General features: G+C 42.6%; 1 protein-coding gene across 2 annotated transcripts; it reads right to left on the reverse strand.

Moving 5' to 3' along the window:
* Window positions 1-2,416: 2,416 nt before the first annotated feature.
* DEPDC7 (DEP domain containing 7) lies at window positions 2,417-21,338 on the reverse strand. 2 transcript variants are annotated; one of them, XM_027663352.1, is made up of 10 exons: window positions 20,032-21,338; window positions 18,647-18,814; window positions 8,735-9,122; window positions 6,658-6,788; window positions 5,593-5,782; window positions 4,598-4,812; window positions 3,387-3,529; window positions 3,086-3,211; window positions 2,913-2,991; window positions 2,417-2,737 (listed from the first exon to the last, which is right to left on the reverse strand). In XM_027663352.1, the coding sequence occupies exons 3-10, from the start codon at window positions 8,887-8,889 to the stop codon at window positions 2,523-2,525; spliced, it is 1,254 nt and encodes a 417-aa protein (XP_027519153.1). In that variant the 5' UTR covers window positions 8,890-9,122; window positions 18,647-18,814; window positions 20,032-21,338; the 3' UTR covers window positions 2,417-2,522. The 2 variants fall into 2 exon arrangements, with proteins under 2 accessions (XP_027519153.1, XP_027519152.1); XM_027663351.1 differs by lacking the exons at window positions 18,647-18,814; window positions 20,032-21,338 and adding an exon at window positions 11,334-11,415.
* Window positions 21,339-21,602: the final 264 nt, after the last annotated feature.

A 21,602-nucleotide genomic window follows, 5' to 3' on the forward strand; every position in this document is an offset into this window, starting at 1 on the left:
CGCCGCAGCCCCAGCGCAGGGCGGGCCGCGGCGGCTCCGGGGCGGGGCGAGGGGCCCCCGCGCCGGGAACAGGGGCTTTTCCCTCCAGGAAGGGGTGAGGAGCCACTGTGCTCCGCGCTGAGGGAGCACCGACAGCCCTCAGGGCTCCCGGCGGCTTTGGGGCGAGCGAGGTCCCGACCCCAAACAGAGCAAGGACTGCGCCCCAATAACCTGCGCCGGGGCTCTACAGAATCACAGAATGAACGAGGTTGGAAAAGACCTCTGAGATCATCGAGTCAAACCTTTGACTTAACACCGCCTTGTCTACTAGACCGTGGTACTAAGTGGCACATCCAGTCTCTTAAATACCTCCAGGGACGGTGACTCCACCGCCTCCCTGGGCAGCCCATTCCAGAGCCCAGTCACTCTCTCTGTAAAGAACTTCTTCCTAATGTCTAACCTAAACCTCCCCCGGCGCAGCTTAAGACCGTGCCCTCTTGTCCTACTGCTGGTTGCCTGGAAGAAGAGACTGACGCCCACCTGGCTACAACCTCCTGTCAGGGAGTTGAAGAGAGTGATGAGGTCTCCCTGAGCCTCCTCCAGGTTAAACAACCCCAGCTCCCTCAGCTGCTCCTCATAGGACTTGTGCTCTAACATAGAGGGAGAGAGAGATGTACAACTGCTCCAACCACACTGGACCAATTCAGATTAAACCCATCCAGCAAGCAGGGAAAGCAGCCATGGCTTGTCCTTGCTGTCCTTAAGACGCCTCATTCAGCTCACAGTAGATCCTCCCAAGTGAAATCTTAGGTACTTTCGGAGGAGCTGTACCACCCCAAGCAGAGGAAAGGCCATGCTGACCCTGCCTTGTGCCCACTGGTGAACATTTGAGCCCTATTCCTCCCTGTAGGCTGCTTTTCCTTACCCTGAAAGCAAACTTGGCAGCAGAACCAGCTGAGTAACTCACAGGGCAGGATCTGTAATTCAGAACTCTCACTGCAGCAGGCAATGCCCACAGGCAGGAACTCATTTTCAAGATAGAAATCTCATCCTCTTAACCACGATGTTACATTAGGCAGGAGTTAGAAAGGGAATACACTTCTGCTGAAGGGGGAACCAATGCAGCACCATAAGTATCTTATTTTAACATATTTTTCCTAAGAACAAGGAACTGCCTTTCCACCCCCACATTTTAAAGTGTAAGTTAAGCCAACTGTTCTGAGGAAGTACATTTGTAATAGAAAGCTTTCAGTTAAGACTAAGAACTACAAAATATAACTACTGAAAAGGGGTTATACTCCCCCCCACACTATACTAGAACTGGATATTTTTTAGAAGTCGTTTCTAACTGACTAGAATAAGCTTTTCACACATTTGTCATCCATCCCCCATCAGGACACAGTAACACATTGTCCTATTGCACACCAAGCCCTCAGCTCTGTTTCACAGAAAGCACTTGGGCCACTGGCACCACACACCACTAATGACTGAAGAGTTACTTAGGGAGACATTACAGTATCTCACATGGGGCTGTGTTTTTAAAAATCAGATCACTACGTGCTTGTAACAGTTATTTCTAATTTGTTGTCATAATTAAACTAGCTTTTGTTCCCAAATAGAAGAGAATGGAAATGGAACAAAATTTGTTATTTCTTTCAACAGCAGCTGTAACGAAGTTTGGCTGATATCATCCCAAAGATAACCCCACAAGAGCCAAAATTAGATCTCTAATCATGCTCTATATCTGCCAGCAGTTGCCTGTGTTGCAAAGCTTAGGATTTCCACTGTAGACCAGACACAGATAAACTATACAGCCACAAGACAAGCCAAAGGCCTTTCCTTTGCTCCAGCTCTTTTCTAATTACAGCTGGTGCCATCAATAAGAGTTACAGTCAGAGCAAAACACTGCAGGGATGAAGATAACCAGCCATAAACAGTACATCCTGTGGCAACCAAAGCCAGACTGATTTAAAAATCCAGAATATCTTTGCCAGCCCAGGACAGTCCTCAAAATGGTGCCATTTTAGCTTAAAACAGCACAGTAATTTGTCATACACATAGACAGTATAGTTAGCTGGCAAGCTTGAAGGAAAGCTGTGGAACATCAAGCAGGAGATGTTCTTCAGCTCTGTCCATTACATAGCAAGCCAAATATCAATGCTACGTGTCAGTCACATAATGCAAGGCAAATTAGGAAAAAAAAAATGTTCAGCATAAGATTCAGTGCTGGGGTAAAAGGTGAGAGAGACATCTCATTCATGGTGCCTTCCATCTCAGGAATTTTGATATTTGAAGAGAGGGAGTCAATAGACTTGGCTTTAGGTGAGGAAAAGGAAGGATTATTTTGGTCCTATAGCAACTAAGAATGAGAAAAGCTAAAGTATAAAGGCTACTCTTGTACTGTTAACTTTGGTAATAACTGAATACATTCCATCCATTTCCACAAAATAACTTTATTAGGCACAATACATGAATACAAAAATTTACAAATATATTAGTGTTTTCAATGCTGGAGTATACAAAGTAATCTCTATTTAAAAGTCTCACACACACATATTAGTAACTCTGTCTCCAAAATACTGCATAAAAATACTTGGATTACTACTATGAAACTGGTCTAGCAGTCTCTTTCTCTCTTTGTCAGAGAGCTTTGAGTCTTCATCGATAGCTTTCAACAGAGACAACAGCTCATCTCTTGTGGTCTTCTCCGTACTGGAGCGGTACTCTCTTTCATCAAGTTTCTGGCAAAAGGTATAGCCTAAAAGGAAACAAGAGACATTCAGAGCTAACACCACACTCAGCCACCCCAGGGATTCCACAGACCCATCCTCCTTTACAGTCAAATGAGTCATCGTTACAGCAAGTCTTTTTGCATCACCTATTTCTCATTTTGGGGGCATGACGGGATTAAAAAGCTCAGTTTGAACTGTTACCTGTTATCTTACTGGGATCCTGGCCTTTCTGCAAAGCCAGCAGTTTATTGCTGACCATCTTATGCAGTGTCCCTGGGATCTTGAAGAGAAAGAGATGACAATGCATCTTAGAAAAGGCAGTTCTGCATAGGCATACAAGATGAGCCAAAACCTGGTCATTTTCTAGCTCTTACCTTTAACACATCTCTTTGGTTGTCCACAAGAAACAAGATCAGGAGGTCAGTTTTCCCTCTGGATAAGTTTTTATTGTTGATAATAGCTTTAGAGAATGTTCTTTTCACAACCATCCTGTTGTCACTCTAAAGAACAAAGCGAATTAAGGGCGAAAAGAAGAGAGTTAGTCTCCCCTGTTGTTCTTCCAGAGTCATTGCTCTTCCTGTAGTCACATATTTAAGCTACAAACATGTTTTCCTACCAGTGTCTGTGACCTCTAGATTTCAGTAAGTGTAAAGCATCTATTAAGTACACACTTACCTCCTTCTGTAGTTTGAGCTCAGAATTGTGTGCTGCAACAGCCATGAAGTACAACAGTCTCCTGAACTCCTCCCTGACTTGGCTGTCTAGAAGTTTCAAATACAGCTGAACAGCTTCTAAAGATTGCTCCATCTTCCCATTCACTGGGGAGAGATAAGGGTATCTATTGCCATATTTATTTAGATAAATGTTACAATAAAACACCTAAATTATCCACTGAAGAGACATTCATCTCTCTACCCAGAACTGGTCAAACTGAGCAATTAATTCTCACAAAAACTTCTCACAGGTTAATGAGAGCTGCTTGCAGACAGTCTGAGAACATCCCACATGAAGGCTTTCAGGCTGATATTTAAGTAAGCTCACTTGCAATTAAGTTCAATTACAGTTCAGCCATCTTGAATGGGATGTGAAATATTGCAAAGAGAAAATGGTTCTGCTAAAGAAATGAGTGACCTCTTGTTGTGGAAATAAAGATCTCCCAAAAAACGAGAAATATGTTCTTGATACACGGGCTAGTGTGAGGAATTAACTGCAAGCCACTTTGTAGACCTTGGCTAAGTTTTAATTTGCCTTACTATGCAGAATAGCCATTTTAGGTGTGTGAATTATTTAAATGAAGTAGGTTGTACTAATATCATCCCTTTCTCATGTAGGCAGGAGGAATAGGATATAAATGCAAATTATTCCCACCAACAGGACAAACTATTCCCATGGAACAAGAAACAGGATGAAAAATATGGAGAACAGGGATAAGATGTTAATTGAGGACTAAAACATCAAAAGCTTTCTAAAATGTCGTCTAAGCAAAATTTAAGAAACGTTTCTGTGTAAAAAAAAAAAAGAAAAGTTGTGAATGGAGTACAAAGCATATATACAGCTTTCAGTTTAGCTCTTATAGCATAAATATTTAATATTAGGCCATATTTATGTTTCATTTCCCATGGATATTTAACTTCCATGTATACCAATTGCTACCAAATTATAGTGCTCCATTTTCACAGCCATTCTACACAGACCCGATCAAAGATTACAGAACTGCATAAAAGTCAGGACCAAAATCAAGCACAGTCTTTATGGCTAGAAGAGAGAAGAAAAAAAAAACCCACACTTGCAGAAGTCAATATTTAATCTTGGCTGCTGAGGTAAACACTCAGTTTCTCAATACATATCTCACATAAGCATAGGAACACGGCTTTAATTTTACTTACCTAAAAGTTCTGCAATTCCTAAATGGATTTCAGGTGCATGGCTTAACAGCGGCTCCTTTTTTTGGCTGTAGTATCTACCAATATTGTCAAACAGCAGCAGTTTCCATGTATCTGCTTGATCTGGCTGATCAGGCAAGTTCCTGCTAATATCCACCACCATGTGATCCGGAAGGTATTCCAAGCAATCTATTGCTGCCGAGAGCCATTCGTCTGTCCTGGAAGACAGAGTGGTTTAAGTTTGTACCATTGCCTACAGGTGCCTTTCAGAGCTGGTTGCTTTGCTTTCCCCAGAAAGCAGGTAGACTGGTTTCTCAATCCCAGTGAAAACTGCATGTGTAAGTACTTAAATACATTAGAAATTCTCACATGCACAGGACACTCTACCTGACACACTCAAGTGGATCATAGTCATATACCTCCTCGTTATGTATTTAATCAAGATGAAGAATTAGTAACCCACACAGGTAAACAGTCACAAGCAGTTAAACCTGAAGTCAGTGATGTCCTCTACTGTGAGATAAGGACATAATTATTGCTAGATAAACAGAAACATGAACCTTGATCTGATTTAGACTGGTAAAAGTTTTTCAGACAATATTTTTAACTCTGTGCACAGTTTCAAGTTCAGCATTCTTGGCTCTTTTAATATAGTAGGAGGAACTAAACTATTTCCTCAAAAGTAATGTTTTCAGGTTGCTAGTAAAAAGCTCTATTCTTCCCTCAATGCAGCAAAGAATTTCCCCTCTGAATACCATCACTGCATTCAAAAACCATTCCAGTGTGCAGCAGAAATTATCTCACTCCTCTGGCTTAGAGCTAAGCAATTGTTATCTACCAGTTATTCCAGTCAAGTCCAACAGGGAGCAAAGAGCCTGCTCAGTCCTTTCTGGCAGGACTGAGACTATGACATTTCTACCTAAGGATCAACTGTGCTTCGCATTCCCATGGAAGCAGAAAGTCTTACAAATCTGCAGAGGAGAGCAAGGAATACTTACTGTGAGTCACTGAAAGCCTTGAGGATCTCTCTGTCTAGGTAGTTGCTTGTGATGACATACCCAGCTCCCTTCCTTGGCTGTGGGAGCTGAGGTCTGATCTCTTGGTGCTCCAGCAGAGACTCCAGGAGGGGAAGGTCGACCAGCTGCAGCAGACGAGCAATTGTTTGTTCTTGCCACACTTCATTAATAACTGGGAAGGGTGGATACACAAAGCACATGGAGACTCAGCAGGTGCAAAAACAGATTATGAGAAAAGGACAACTGCCCTTCCTCCCATCAGGCCTAACCTACCAGACTAATTTTACTAAAATAGAGATTTACAGTAGCAAAGCGTGTGGCCCCTTATCACCTTGAAGTGCCTTTTATCACCACAAAAGGCAAGAATTATCCATTTGTTGACTTAACTACAAGTGTGGGAGAACTGCTTTTTGGATAAGTTTGAAGTGCCTTACATTCTTTGTGCTCTAATTTGCAAACAATCATCATTCTAGATAAGATTAAAAAAAAAAAGTGTAATAGTGACACTGTCTTTATCACAGGACAGTGATAAGGATGTTTCCCTGTGATGAAACCACAGTTTCTAGGATGCATTAGTGTTTTTAACCAAGGAAAAAACCACATTAGATCATAGTTTAATCCAAAAGGGACGACATGAGTTGTCAAGAATGGTTTCACACACTACTGAAGGAGGGCTGGATGTGCAGATAGAGTTCAAAAGCCAGGGAGGAGCTCTAGCTGGCAGTAGACTATTGGCCACGACTAAGTCAAGCACAGAAGAAGTGCAGGTAATTGAATACTATGAAGAACATTCCTAACTCAAATCAAGCTCTACACACTGGGTGTTCTTCTCCACAAAACTAGAGATGATGGCTCTTGTCTAATAGAAAGGTAAAAAGCAAGTCTGCAACAGATGTAGTTTCCCTTTTCACGACATGGCGTTCAAAACAAAATACTGTGAGAGTCAGTTTGTCTCCCTCTCCAATCTGACAGGGATAAGTCTTTCCAGTCCAACAGATTTACCTTTCTTCTCCCACAAACAAATGACTGTGACATTATTTGGCTTACCTCGACGGGACAAACTATCAGAGATGTTTACTTGAGGGGTATTTGCAGGCCTTAGACTCAGGTTTTCCCAAAGATCCTCCAAGTTTTCCGGTTTGACAGGAGTGGAGTGGAACAACATGCTCTTCTCGTGTCTGAGATTAAAAACAGTTTTTATATATATCTATATTCATATATATAGATAACCAAATGTATCATGCAATCTATAGATATGAATAACTGTCCCAAGATTAAAAAAAGTGTTCTCTCCTATATAGATATTTACACTATCTTCCCCCTCTTCTCTGCTGCCTGACACTTCCTTTGTCCAAGTCATCCAGGAGAACATATGATAAATAAAGAATTAATTGCATATAACAGTTGTGTGCACAGTTCCTCCCTTGGAGCTTGTCACAGCTGGTATCAGCAGGTTACTTCAATTACCACAGAGAAAGTTTAAAGGGATAAGTGGTTAAGCAGGAGAAATTGATTTTCAAAACCAAAATAAGATTCCCCCCCCGTCAAAACTTCCAGAGGTTTAAGGCATTATCCACGATAGCAAAGTGAGGACAAAAACTTAGTGGTGTTATTGAAAAACCAAGGAGGCAATTGCTCCATAGTTATGGGGCTTGTTCATGCCTTCAGCTAATGGAAGCCTTCAGAAACCTGTCACCTGCTTCTGTGTGCTGGCCAATTCTTCTCACAACTGCTTGCACAGGCTGTGGAGTAGACAGAATTACTGCTCCAGCCACAGTATTACCATTCCTCCAAGCATGTCTATTTAATTTCAGCTCCCAGGGTTTTTTTGGTTTAGGACGCTGCAAAAATCCTCCTGATGCCCACTGTCTTTACTATGGATGTGACAAGCTGCATGGATCAATGGATCTGTTCATTTCACTAAATGAAGAAACATAACCAGTGGGTCTTTGCCCTGCCCGGAAGAAAACCACCTTCATTCAACACTAATAAAATATGAAAACTCATGTTTAATGACTGTTTGTCCAATGTGTTCTAAGTCTACTTTAACAATCCTTGTGATGAAAATATTTTTAAATACCACACTTGATTAAAGTGTTTTTAATTTGTAACAAATTCTTCTCTTTCCAAATACAGACTTGGGACAGTTTGATTTAGTACACAACAAGAGCTAGTGGTCCAGAGAGGAGAAGCAGGATCAAGGAACTATTTTTATACTGTCTGTTTCTATAATTTTTTCATCAGGGTTGATGCCTTCAAGTTCACATCTGCTACTCTCATTAACATGTCAGTCACATAAGGAGGGTTTTTTTCAGGTCAATAATATTTGCAATTTTCAAAAGTTCATATTGCTAAAACTGTTGTATTTAATACATCAGTGGAGTTTGTAAGAATATGCTGGACTATGTGTAGAGATGAAGACTCAAAAATAGTTCAAGGGAAGTTACTTGGCAAAGTGGCATCTACAGAGCACGTGCTCTGCTTTGTGAGGGATTACTTAGTACCTGGGTTTTCTCTGGCCACTCCTAAAGAGACAGGGAAGCAAAACCTCACCACTGCACTTCCCTCTGGTTCTAGGATGGTGTGCAATAGCACAACAGCAAAACAGCCTGCCACCTAGCCTAGGAAGAAGTCATACATGCATAAAGAAATGGCTAAAAGAAAAGCCAAATTTGAAGTGTAGAGAAGCAAAGATGATGAAAGGGGGAAACAATTTTTCTTTAAAAGATGCATGGATTACTGGTTTATGCCAGAGCCAGATGTGCAGTGACTAAAGATTGCTCTGTTGCATTATCCTGTTTGATGCACCTGAATTCCAGTTGGTTATATGGGTTTAGATCACTATCAACATGCACTTAATTTCTACCCTCCTACCTCCCTCCCCCAAGGCAATGTGATAACAGACACAGAAAACAAGTTACTATGCAGGTTGAGTGATTTACTCTCTTCAAATTGCTGTTTCCTACCTGTCTTCCACCCACAAACATCTCATCTGCGTAGTATCTATCTATTCTTTCCCCCTCTAGGTCCTGTAATTGTACAGCGGTTTTCCCTTCTCTCCCCCAGAACACTTAACATTTTCCTGCTGTAAAGAAATTCTTCCCCTCACACCCCACATACTGACCTTTGTGGGGTACACTGCAGGTAGTCTCTATCGAATTCTGTTTGGTTTGAGGCGTTTGTGAACCTGTAGAGGCTGCTGCTGCTGTCTTCAAACACAGACCTCTTGTCTTTCCCAAAGACCCTCGTTGAAACGGCCTCAAACACTTTGTAATCCATGAGCGCCTGGCACACGCGCACTACTTTAGCGCGGGAAATATCCACATCCCCAAAATACTTGTTCTGTAGGAGATGGGCAAAGACAACATCCACAGCATCTGAGCCAATGAAACAGTCATGGTAGCACTTCAGGTTCTGGCGGCGCTTTTTCACTTCCACTTGAGTTTGAAGAGCGCCGATAATGCTGCTCCAGACGTACGTCGCTCCGAACGGCTTCTGCGCCAAGCTAAAGCCTGAGAACAGAGACAACAAAGACCAAATTCATCCTGCAGCTAGAACAGAACAGCCCCCTTCCTGGCTCCTAGCTTTCATGAATCTCCTAAGGATTTAAAAAAAATCTTTGAGACTTCCACTTTGGCTTGGGTTGCTTATGCATTAACACTTTGTGACTTCCTTAGCAGGTCTGTCTGCTGCGTGCTGCTTTCTCTCTCTCTGGTGGTTCCTCTGGCTACATCAGCCTAAAGCTTTTCGATCACAAGTTCCTGGTTTTTTTCAGCCTCTCTTTCTGGCACTGTCCTTTTGTGTGTCCCTCTGTCACCTAATGGTTACACTTGCAGAACCTACTCCTAGGCACACGTGTCCCACAACCATGAGCCAGCTGTGAGTACTTGTAACTGCCCTGTTAGTTCCTCTACTAACACCAACAGCTGGGCAGGAAAGAGGGAAGCGGGGATGAAGAGACACATCAGAACCTTGTTTCCTGCAGGATTGTGCACACACACAAGCTACCTAATATCAGTGCTTAGCACATCACTAACAAGTTCAAGGATTCTCTTAAGACACTACTGACTGGACACTTGTTCAGTCCTGCCACCACAGCTCCTGCCAAGACCGTGGCTCTGTATGCTCAGTGCCACTTCCTTGAGCCTTCCCTCCCCCAGTAAAGCCACTGAACTATTACTCATTTACCAGTCTGATTAGAGCAACATGCCAGCAGCCAACAGTTTGACCGGAGGCTACACTCAGCCTCCACAAGGACTTGAAAACACACAAAGTTTACAGGTGGCACCGAACTGGGAAGGGCTGCAGCCACCAGAGAGACTGGAATTAGAAAACATGTTTTTCAGTAAGTCAGATGAATAATTTAGTAAGACAGGAAACAGAGGAAGAAGAGGGAAATCGAAAGCTGAAGGACAAAATATGGAATGAAGAGCTGGCAGCAATCCCACAGAAAGCCATCTGGGATTGTGACAGACCTCAAACCAAATGAATTAACAGTGCCATGCAGTGTTTGAAAAAAAACAACATGCAACTCCTTCTGGAACATATTACCATGAGCATTTTCCACAGAGATGCAGGAGGTGTTTTTTTTCCTGTTCTGTTTAGTCTGAAGTGGCTTTACTTAGAGAATTGTATTCCAGTTTGGGGCACCAGTGTTTCCAGCTGATCTCCATCTACCAGAAAGCCCAGAAATTAGCAAATTAGCACGGGGAGGCAGGAAGGTAGAGAGGCAGTAAAGACTGATGGGAAAGCAGAGAACACAATATAATTTGAACACACCAACACTTATAAAGGACAGTAATAGTTATCTTTCTGAAAACATTCATGTCATGGGGAAAAAAAAAAAAAAAGCTTTTTAATGCACAGCTTTGAGCCGGCCAAGGTAGCAATCTTCTAGAACCAGCAATTTCCAAAGTTTTAAATGTACAAGACAGACAAGGCACACTCACTTGCTGGTACTTTAACCTGATGACACCTTCAGGCAGGCAGAGTAAACTCAACAGAATGCAGAATTTGCTTCCAACCCTACACCTGAACAGCAGACTGACCTCTTCGGAAGGAAAAAAAAACCAGCCCAAGCCCGACACCACCAAACACACACCAGCGCTGGGTTCTGTTGCTAAAATAAACACCAACACATACGACCTGCAGTAATTTTACTACTAACCACGGCTTTATCACCTCTTCCTTACACACACACGTAATACCACAGAAAAGATTTGAGGGAGGTACGAGCGTGGCGTCAAGGATACAAGTTCCCACAAAGAAGGGGAAGGCAGGAAAGAAAATCTGCTGAAGGCAGGAAAGAAAACCAAAAAACCAGTTCCCAGCGAGCGCCACCTGCTCTTAACCTCAACCCGCTCTCCGGCCACGCAGCTGCCCCGCGTTGCCCTGTCACCCTCCCCGCCCGCAGCTCGGGGCTCTCCCGGGTCTCTCCCTGTCGCGGAGCTGCTCCGGTGCCGGCACATCCCGAACAGGGCCCCCGTGCGGAAGCGCCTCCCGGGTCCGGAGCGCGGCCAACTTTTGAACCTCCGGGAGCCGGGAAAGGCGCCACACGGAGCTGAAGCCGGCGGGGCTCCGGCGGGGAGCGGGACGGCTCCAGCCCCCATCCCACGGCGGGGCAGCCGCGTCCCGACCCGACCCGTCCCGTCCCGCTGCGCCCGGGTGCGGGCAGCCCGCTCCCTGCTCCCCCCAGCCCCGTTCCCCGCTCTCCCCGGCCGTACCCGGGGGCCTGGCGGCGGGACTGCAGACGGCGCTGAGGTTCAGAGCCGCCGCCTTCTCCCGCACCGTGGCCATGGCGAGCGCCGTCCCCGCGGATGTGCCGCGCCGGGCGGGCCCGCGGCTCAGGGAGGGACCCGCGGGGGCGGAGCTGCCGCGCCCACGCCCGGGGGAGGTGCCCGAGCCCGGGGCACAAAACGCAGCGACGGCCTGGCCCGACCCCCCCGGGCACTGTCCGGCCGTCAGCCCACGCGGTTTCGTTTCCTGGACATTCACAGAATGCCCAGAGTTGGAAGAGCGCTCCGCAGATCGTCCGGTCCAACCCCCCTGCTAAGGCGGGGTCACCCGGAGCAGGTGACACAGGGATGCATCCAGGTCAGTTTTGAATGTCTCCGGAGACTCCACGACCTCCCTGGGCAGGCTGCTCCAGTGCTCTGCCATCCTCAGTGGAAAGAAGTTTTGCCTCGTGTTGAGGTGGAACTTCTTGTGTTTTAGTTTATGGCCCATTGGCCCTCGTCCTGTCATTGGGCATCCCTGAAAAGAGCCTGCCACCATCCTCTTGGCACCTGCCTTTGGGAGATTTATATGTACCGATGAGATCCCCTCTCAGTCTTCTCTAGACTAAGCAGGCCCAGCTCCCACAGTCTCTTCTCACAAGGAAGATGCTCCAGACCCCTCGTTTTCTTTGTGGCCTCTGCTGGACCCTCTCCAGCAGCTCCTTGTCTCTCTTGCACTGAGGAGCCTGAACTGGACACAGCTCTCCAAATAAGAACTGCGGGATCCATAGGCAGCAGCGGGAAGGGGGGAAATGTTGCAGGGAGCTGGTGCTGCCCGGGGTCAGGGCCCCGGTACGAGGGCCCCGCTGTTCCCAGATGGGGAACTGCGCCCTCTGCCCTTACACACCGGCGGGAGCACCCTGGCCCTTCCTACAGCACCGGGAACACCACCCGCATTCCTGTCAGCAGGATACTCATCCCTGGTGCGTGATCAGGTGCTGGATTTCACAGAATGGGTCGGTTTGGAAGGGAACACAGTGGGTCATCTAGTCCAACCTGCTCAAGCAAGGTCATCCCAGTGCACATGGCACAGGATTGTGGAACCATATTCCACATGGTTCTGGAATATCTCCAGTGAGGAAGACTCCACGGGGCAATCTGTTGTAAAGAAGTTCTTCCTCATGTTCAGGTGAAACTTCCTGTGCATCAGTTTCTGCCCAGTTGCCTCTTGTCCTATTGCTTGGCACCATCGAGCAGAGCCTGGATCCACCCTTTAGATATTTATACATGTTAACGAGGTCCCCTCTCAGTTGTCTCTTCTTGAAGCTGAACACACCCAACTCCCTCAGCCTTTCCTCATAAGAGATGCTCCAGTCCCCCAGTCATCCTCATTGCCCTTTGCTGGACCCACTCAAGGAGCTCCATGTCTCTCTTAATTAATCTCTTCATTAATCTCTCTATTTACCCTGTATTTAGCATGCTGTTTAAAACCCCAAACCAGCCAGATCTAGTTCTGTGAGTTAACCTGAGCACAGGCCTAATATATAACCACGGCTGAACAACTGAACACTGTCCTTGGCTGTCACCAGGACTTATGGCTTGAACACACACATATGGTTGAAGTTATCCTCTGGTGTCTTCTATGAGCTCTATATTATAGCAACAGGCATTTCTCACTGCAATAAAATAATAAATTCACTTTCAGGGTAATAAAAGTGTTTTCTACTGTCTGCAGCAAACTGTTGAGAGATTCAACATCATTTTTTAAGCATGGATTATTTTGATAATTCATTCTTACTCAATGGAAGTGTATTAGAACAACATAAAATCAATCATGTTTTCAGATTGATTTCAAGAGGAACAAAGCCAAACCGATCTCCATGATATATAAACTCAGAATTACATCATGCACATAAAAGGCCAAATAATAAAGATGTTACAAGCGATGCAAAAATTCATTTTGAGTTATCAGATTATTGAACTGTCGTTGGCAGTTTTGCAAAACAAAATCCCCTGTGAAACTTCAGCCTGTCCCCCGACAAGTTCTGTGCAAGCAGGTGTAAATACAGGATGTCTGCTACCCACTGAGGCTCAGGTTAGCCTTCTTTTATCCTAATTTGTCACACTCAAAGGTAGGGCACTGCAAGTTTATTCATCATATGCAAATGAATAAACAATGCACTTCATTGGAAGCTGTGAAAAATTAGTACAGGGAACTAATACCACAAACTTGCAGCAGATGTTTCATTGCCTGAGCAATGCAGTATTTAATAATGGGAGTTCTAGGAGTGGAAGCTCTTGTGGAGGTTTTCAGATAAGGAAGTCTTGAGTTTCTGGGCCCAGAGAAAAAGGAACCTATTCAAACCATAGCAAAATGCCAGCCTTTGAAAATGAAAGTTCCTATTGTTTCTCAACAATAGGAAGTGACAAACAGAGATTTCTTTCTTAGGGGAAGATGTTAAAAAAGAAGTTGTCTTGACTCACAGGTGCCATTAAGAACCTAATAAAATAACATATAATGCACAGGTTAGTGGGGATTTCCATGATACGTTATTTTATTATTCCCTACTTTTGTAGCAGTTTGATGCACTTTGTAGCAGTTTTTTGATGCATTGCCAAAATGTAATTGAAAATCAGTGAATGCCAGAGCTCATTTTCATATTTAAAAAAAAGAAAAATTTATTTTAGCATAGTTATTGAAATAAAGTGATGCAGTCAGTCATTCTGCAGTGGTTCACCTAATCTGGAGAGAATTTAAAACCACACAAAATTTCAAATAGGAGGTGCACCAATCAGCTAAAAACAACATTACAGCTTACAGGAGAGAATGATTTGTCAAGATACTGCTGGTAGGGAGCAGAGTGAATCACAGACAAGGCACTGTGAGCTGCTAATGGAGAAGTTTGTAAGATTTTTTCCTCTTGTATTTTATTACTGGGGGATTAGCAATCTACCCTGTACTTCTGCCTTTGCTTCATGTTTTCCCATAGTGACCACAGTCCTGACACATGTTTCTCCACGGGCACATGGCAGGAATTGGCTCCTCAGACAGCTGTTGTCAAACAGTATCTGGTATCAAAGAATGCTGAAAACTGCTGTCTTTTGATGTTTCTTAAAATAACACCATTATAAAATGCTTTCCTGAAGCACGGTTAAGACTTTCATGTAATTATTAATTTATACATAATTAATTGATTTCTTTATATTTTATATAGTCACTTTAAATAATGCAACCTGTTACAGCCAGTATGGTCTTAGCTGGTGTCATTCCTTAGACTGTGGTGGAAAGATCTCAGGGGGAATGTGGAGCTCTCTGTATCTGGTTTCCCCTTCCACAGCATGTTGCCCAAATTACCTCCATAAAAGCTGAACACAGGATGCACAAGGGAATGCCAATTACAAAGACATAATTAATATAATTAAATCCTAAAATCACTTAGGACCAACTTAGTGGCATTCCTACATGCACATGGAACAATAACTGTCCTCCAAAAGCAGTTCCTCTGAAAAATACAGAACTACATACAGAGACAGGTGGTACTGTAGGCAAATATACCCAAACCTGGTCTGTGGGGTGTAATCTGCAAATGAGACTGCAAACAGCACCAGAGATGGAAGTGATAAGATAGACACAGCTCTACTGTTGGCTCTCTGTCTATTAATGTTGTGTGAAGTTGCACAGAACAACAATTTTGTGATATGGTTGTGGTGACTAAAAATGTATTTTTAACAAATTATGCAACCAAGTCTTAATTTGTACAGTTATGTCAGATTCTTTGCAGCTGTCATGAAGAACTTTTATAGCAAGGAACAGCAAGATAAAAATCTATTTTAATTTATTTCCAGGTCGTATTTCTAGGAGAAATACTCCTACTACCTACAAAAGGATCAAGACAGTGGCTGTGTTTTGGAGAACTTAAAAACTTCAGTTTTCAAGAATTTCTGAGTCTCATGTAAGAGCTGAGGGTTTAATTAGAAGCACAGAGAGTACTGAAATTCAACAGCCACACTTTCAGGCATGTCTGCTGCTCAGGAGCTGATTAACGTGCTGATGTCAATTAAGTGTTTGCTCAAGGATAAAGATGATGATAAAGGATAAAGACCCACATTCAGGTCTTCTCTGATCATGGGGAGAGAGAAGGCAAAATGGAAATTTGTTCCTCACAAAGTGAGGAATGATGCACACCTTTATGCAAAATGCTGTCTAGATTTTTCCATAGTGAACTTGGAAGCTGGACAGCCAACCTGTATTTGGATGTGAGAGCACCTGCAATTTCCAGGTATTCTGGGCATGAATGAAGGAGATATAATTGAATACAAGACCTTACAAAGTAAAAACATGAATATCTGATTAAGTATTTCAGTATCACTATCAAAAAGAGAAAAGCTGGAGACATATTAACAGAAAATATGGGGTGCTGCTTTTTTATCTACAGCAGGTCAATGCTTGGTTAAGTGATTGGGAATTGTTATCTGTTCACAAAAGAAACACAGGAAGAAGTTTAAAATTTTTAAAAAAAACTTAAAAGACACTATACCTGGAACATAAGATATTCTAAAACCAAGCAATGTTTAATGTTCCAATTATTATTCAAATTTTAAGTGCCAAAAATAGATATTGATTTGTCACTGAAAATTGTCCATGAAATAAAGGGGGATTCTTGCAGAAAAATACTATCCAATTTCTTATTTTCAATAGAATTTAGATCCACTTTTCCTAATGGTTAACACAGAACTCTGCATTTCAAATGCCAGTCTTACATCTCACACATCAAAAGGCTCTCCCTCCTGTACCAAACTTTTTTCTTTAGATTTCAAATGTCTTCCCATAACAATATAAGCTTTAAAGATTAAGTACATGTCAACACAGCTTAAATGTATATATACATAAAACTTTATTGCCATAATCACGAGGATCTCTTGAACCTAACCTTTGTGGCTGTTTCTGAAGAAGCACAGCCATTAATAATTACCATAAAAATTCAGAAAAATATTCCAGTTATTTAGAACAGTTACTCTTCTGTTTTTTCCCCACTTAAGTATCAACAATGCCTGTATTCTCTACAGTGGTGAAGTTGATGAAAGGAGAACATTTTAAACAGTAACCCTTAAAATGTTGCTCCATTCCATTCACAAATGTCGAGACAAATTAAAGTTCAACATATGTCACACTGTCACACAGAGATACTCGTGTAAGGGAAAGTAACAGCTTCAGTTACAGAAATTGCTATTTTTTTAGGTCACAGTTATCATGACATTATGAAATCTCCTCTGTTTCATTGTTTGAAGGTACAAGCCCAACGGGTTGTTTTTTCATACTCAAAAGGACCTATAAAAATTAGAAAACTCTCTTCCCTCTCTATTAATCTCAAATTTAAGAAAATGAACAGCTATTCATCAATACTGGATTGCAAAGGGCTGTTTGATATACTGGACAGATGTGAAGGCAGATGAAAGAACTCCTGCAGTGAATCTCCCTTTAATTACCAAGGAACATGTTCTGCCACTGTAGTTCAGAGCACACGGATTGCTCGGGGCTGAACTGCACCAGTTGGAGAGGACGGACACTCTCCTTTACAGTGCAGAGCAGGTTATCCACAAATTAACCCTGCTTAGTCCCAGTTTCCTATCTGAATTAAAAAAAGACCATGTAGTACTAAGTTCTGTGGGATACAGTGATGCCACCCAGCAACATTCAACCCAGAGCAAACTCAACCTCTGCCCCACCGCAGAGAAGCCACTTGCAGGTGCTCTTTGGCTTGGCAAGAGCACGATTTACTCCCCAAGTGCAACTCCTGTATTTGACACTGAAGTGAAATCTGTAAGGATTCCACCCTGGCATTTTGGAACAATAAACAAGTTGCCAGGACAGAAGCTTCTGGGTGACTGACAGCGAGTCGACAAAGGGGCGCATTGTTCAGGGGCGCAATCCTTCCATTCCCGGGCTGGAATACCAATGTGATGGTGGCGGGACCAAGTCAGGCAGGGCAGTGGCAAGGGAAGGGCAGGGAGGCGCCGCTCGGAGCCTGTGCTGGTGCACAGTGACCCCCGGTGGAACATGCTGCACTCCGAGGAGTCCACACACAGCGGCTGGAAAGGGAGCAGGGTGTGGGCGGGATTACCCGAGGTGGTTTGTGGTAAGGAAATGAAAGGCTACAGGGGGCAAAGACTATTAGTGAGGTCACCAAAACCACCAGTAGTGATGTCACAAGCCTCTGCTCCTCAGTCTTAATAAAGACAACAGGATTTTGCTTTAAATGGATTTTTCAACTTTTCCCTCTTGAGGAGGTTTTCTGGGATCTCCAAGCAGGATTAGGTACTCCAGACAGAGGCTGAGTACACCATGAGATAACACGGTCACTGTTTGGATAACAACTCCTCACAGAACAGTAAAGACTCACTGTCATCTACACACCACAAACCTGTTCAACCAGAATGGGTAAGTAAAATCAGACACATTGAATAACTGAAATGTCAGAAGTCCCTCTCTGTCCAAGCTGGGAGTTACCAATTCTCCGGTGAGCTGCAGTTACTGACCAAATGTGAACTCCTCCACCACAAACCCAAATGCACTAACTCGTGTTGCTGTGAAAGGGGCTCTAGGTAAGGCCACAAAGAATTAGGGGAGCAGCTCTCACCAGTTTATACAGTTGTGGAGGGCCTGAGGAGGACCAGCTGAATGAGCAGTGATGTCCACCTGAGGCACGGTGAGGTACTAATTTATCTATCATGGATAAGTTCCACATTCCTACTCCCCATGTGAGCAGTGGTGGCACCAGCTTAATGGGATAGAATCACAGAATCACACGACATTCTGAGTTGGAAGGGACCCACAAGGATCATCCAGTCCAACTTGTAAGTGAATGGCCCTTACAGGGAGCAAACCCATAGCCTTGGCATTATCAGCACTACACTCTAACCAGCTGAGCTGATCTCAGGGTAGAGGCAGCTGAGGGGGAAGGAAAATGAGAAATCTAAATGGATTTGCTGGGCAAAACTGAATTCCTGATTTTGACCATTTGGTTTGACTTCTTTAGAAATTGGCTACATACAATTTATGTTCTAGAGAAGAAAATCAGGTTTATTATTTATGCGTGTTAGAAGCAGGAAGATCTGTAATTTTCCTTTTATATTACTGTGCAATGTGCTGGAGCCACCAAACTCAGTTATGCCATGTTTTGCCAGGCCCACAGTTTATAATGGGAAAATGGCCCTGGAAGCATCCCATAGAGAGCTTTATTACCCCACTAAAAGTCAAAGGGAACTTGCAGAGCGCCTGTCAAAAAGAAAGTAATAATCCCTGGACAAGCATTTCTCATTACCTGGTTTGTGGTTTTTTTTTTTTTTTTTAAGCCAGTTGGTTCCAGAATTGCAACACTTGGATTTTCCCAGAACACGTGAGCATTCTCTTCAACTCCTTTAGTACAAAGTCCATTGACTGTGGTCAAACCACCTCTCTGGCTGTTTAAACAAAGTTGCTGGACGTTGCACTGAAACAAAGAAGTGTTCCCTTACTGTCTTCTGTTATGAAAGTGATATTCTGACCACCAACAAAAATCTGGGAGCTTTCAGAAACCACCAAAGCTGCTTTATTTAAAGAAGAGCTTTAAATCCTTATACTCCCAGAGCTTTGAATGACTTGCCCATGTGACCTAACCTCATGATAAAACATTGATCCTTCAGCTTTTATTCATTTATCATATCATTTACCTTCTGTTGTCTCAGCAAAAAATATCTGATACATAAATAATGCATAGACAAGTCACAACAGCAGCCACCATGGTTAGAGAGGAAAGGATGATGGAAAACAACACACTTTTACTTAAAAGGTCTTGCCCTGGAAGCCTGAGAAGGCTACAGCATGTACTTCCAGTGATAGAGTTTAAGATTTCAAGTAACACATGCAGAATAAAAAGAGACTTCATTTATTAATAATTTGAGCCAAAAGCACCTATGAAGAGATCAATCACAGCATTTTAAACTGGATTTTTAAAATTCAAAGCATTAGTGACTGGATCTAAGAGCGGCCACTCCCACCTATAATCTTTATCATACACACAGAATCAGATGCACAATTAAAGTTCTCCTGTGTGTAAACATCCCAGTGTGTCTAAAAGACGACAATTACTCTGATTTTGAAGCTGTTACACAAACTGTATGATTAGTAATTAGCATGTTCCATTAGGGCTCAGTTGCAGTGTTTAAAGTTAATGCACTGGCTGGAAGTTTTGCAGCTCAGTTACTGCTGACTTCATTGCTCACACATTTGCATTACTGCTGTTCACTCACTGAATGCCCCTCCTCTGATGGCTGTTTCAGGGCTTGCTCACTTCCCAAATTCTTCCTTTCCAATGTCCTCCCACATCTGACCTATTATTCTTGCAACTTCCCACCCCTCTTCTCCCTTAGATTCCTCCTTGTACAAACCATCACATACATATGAGCCCGCCCACATTACTCCCAGTCTTTTCCCCCTAAAATGAAGGCCCTTAACTGCTCCTTCAGTGCTGCTTGTGGGCTCTGCTGTTACTGCTGACTCCCTCTGGGCATTGTGTAGCTAAGAAAACCCAACAAAACCAACCAAAACTAAACACACACAAAAGAAAATGCCCAGTGAAACTTTTAAAAGCAGAAACCTAAGGCATACCCAGGGCAAAAGAGGTACAATACAGCCCTGAAATTTTGTTTGCTGTTTTCCCTGACTCACCATTTATTTTTCTCCTTTATATAAACATCTTGTTCTCTGTATTTAGTGCTGTATTCTCATAAGAGATCAAATTAAAAGAATTTTAAGACAGGTCTCTGTACTTCAGTTTCTGGAAATGAAACAAAGATTTGTTGGTTATCTATGGGAGAGGCAAATACCTAATGCAAAGCAAGTAATTTTGACTGCCTAAGATACTTACCCACGAATTGCTGATAGCAGGAGCTGCTGCTCTCTTTTGAAAAGCTGTGTACATTCAGCTTCTTGCCTTGCTTTTACTTTAAAAAAAAACCTTCATAAAATTATAATATATCTGAAATGCAGTATCAAAATCTTCAGCTTCCACACTGCAACAGGACATTTTCTGCCTACTTGCTTCCTAATGTCTTTTTTTGGAGAAAACAACAATCAACTTCATGGGCAAATGACTCATTTTATACTCATTTTGGTTTGGGAAGCAGCTTATACAGAGAGTCATTAAAAAAAAAATATTCCAGCCCTTCAGATTCACGTTTTTCTCCAACTACAGATCTTATGGACAACATCCACAGCATGGGATTCAGCCCTCTGCCTGAAGGAAAAACAGTCCTAAGGCTATGCAGAGTAATTAATTGTAATTTGTGGGAAAAAAAAATAACTCTCTGGAGTACCATTTATTCCCATAGGTGCATAGAGATGATATTCTAGTTTAGCAAGAAATAGAACAACTGAAAATACTGCAGGAAAAAAACCACCTGAATCACAGCAGTATTCTCCCTCTTACCCCAACTGTCTGGCTCCTCACTCGTCACAGAAGTTTAAGACCTGGCAGATACATTGTGAAAATTAATTCAGAACATTTAGAACCCATAACTGTAAAAGTCCCAGATCAACCAGACATGTTCAATTCATGTAATATAGTGGAAAAACAACCCCAAACCCTAGAACTGTATTTCTTCATACTGCAATCAGAAAATGTAGTCTAAATTGCCAATTTGTTTCCAACAATCTAACTTTTCAAGACTTGATATTTTAACAATAAACGACTAAGCATTATAAGGTTTTTGTTTAAAAAGTGTTTTCACTTTAATGGGTTTAGTTAATAACATCATGAATGGTACAAAACTGTCCTTTTTCACATTTCCATACATTGTATTATGGACCACCTGAAAATCTGGACTAAGAATGCATAAAGTGTCTCTTAATTAGCCCTAGCTTCATTTTTGCCATATGTAGAGCAGATATGCAGAAAAACATGCATTTATTACCAATGACATGTTAATATTAGCTTAAACAATAAAATATGGCAGGATGTGCATTGTATAATGCACAGATATGTAATAGGGTAAGAGAGACCAAATGTCAAGTGCTGGCAACGAAATAAGAAATGGTCGATGACACACTGACATTTTGTGACCATAGTATTAGCTCTTCTGTTTTAAAATTGTTTTAAATAGTAGTAAATATTTAAATAATATTTAAAATATATTTCCTATGGAAATCATTTACTTGGAAGACAGCCTGTAAGATCTGACTTTTTAAAAAGTAGTATTTCATTTCGACAATATATGAATACAATACATGCCACAGAACTT

The sequence above is a fragment of the Corapipo altera genome, unplaced genomic scaffold, assembly GCF_003945725.1.
Source record: "Corapipo altera isolate COAL_440 unplaced genomic scaffold, ASM394572v1 100, whole genome shotgun sequence".
Taxonomy (NCBI): domain Eukaryota; kingdom Metazoa; phylum Chordata; class Aves; order Passeriformes; family Pipridae; genus Corapipo; species Corapipo altera.

Bases quoted from the DNA above. Each gene is read 5' to 3' on its own strand.
- DEPDC7 (XM_027663351.1), bottom strand. From the start codon at position 11,406: ATGGCCACGGTGCGGGAGAAGGCGGCGGCTCTGAACCTCAGCGCCGTC. The intron at 3,530-4,597 runs GTAAGTAAAATT...ATCTCTCCCCAG, and splicing joins AGGAATTGCAGAACTTTTAG to TGAATGGGAAGATGGAGCAA. The intron at 3,212-3,386 runs GTAAGTGTGTAC...TTTGTTCTTTAG, and splicing joins AGCTCAAACTACAGAAGGAG to AGTGACAACAGGATGGTTGT.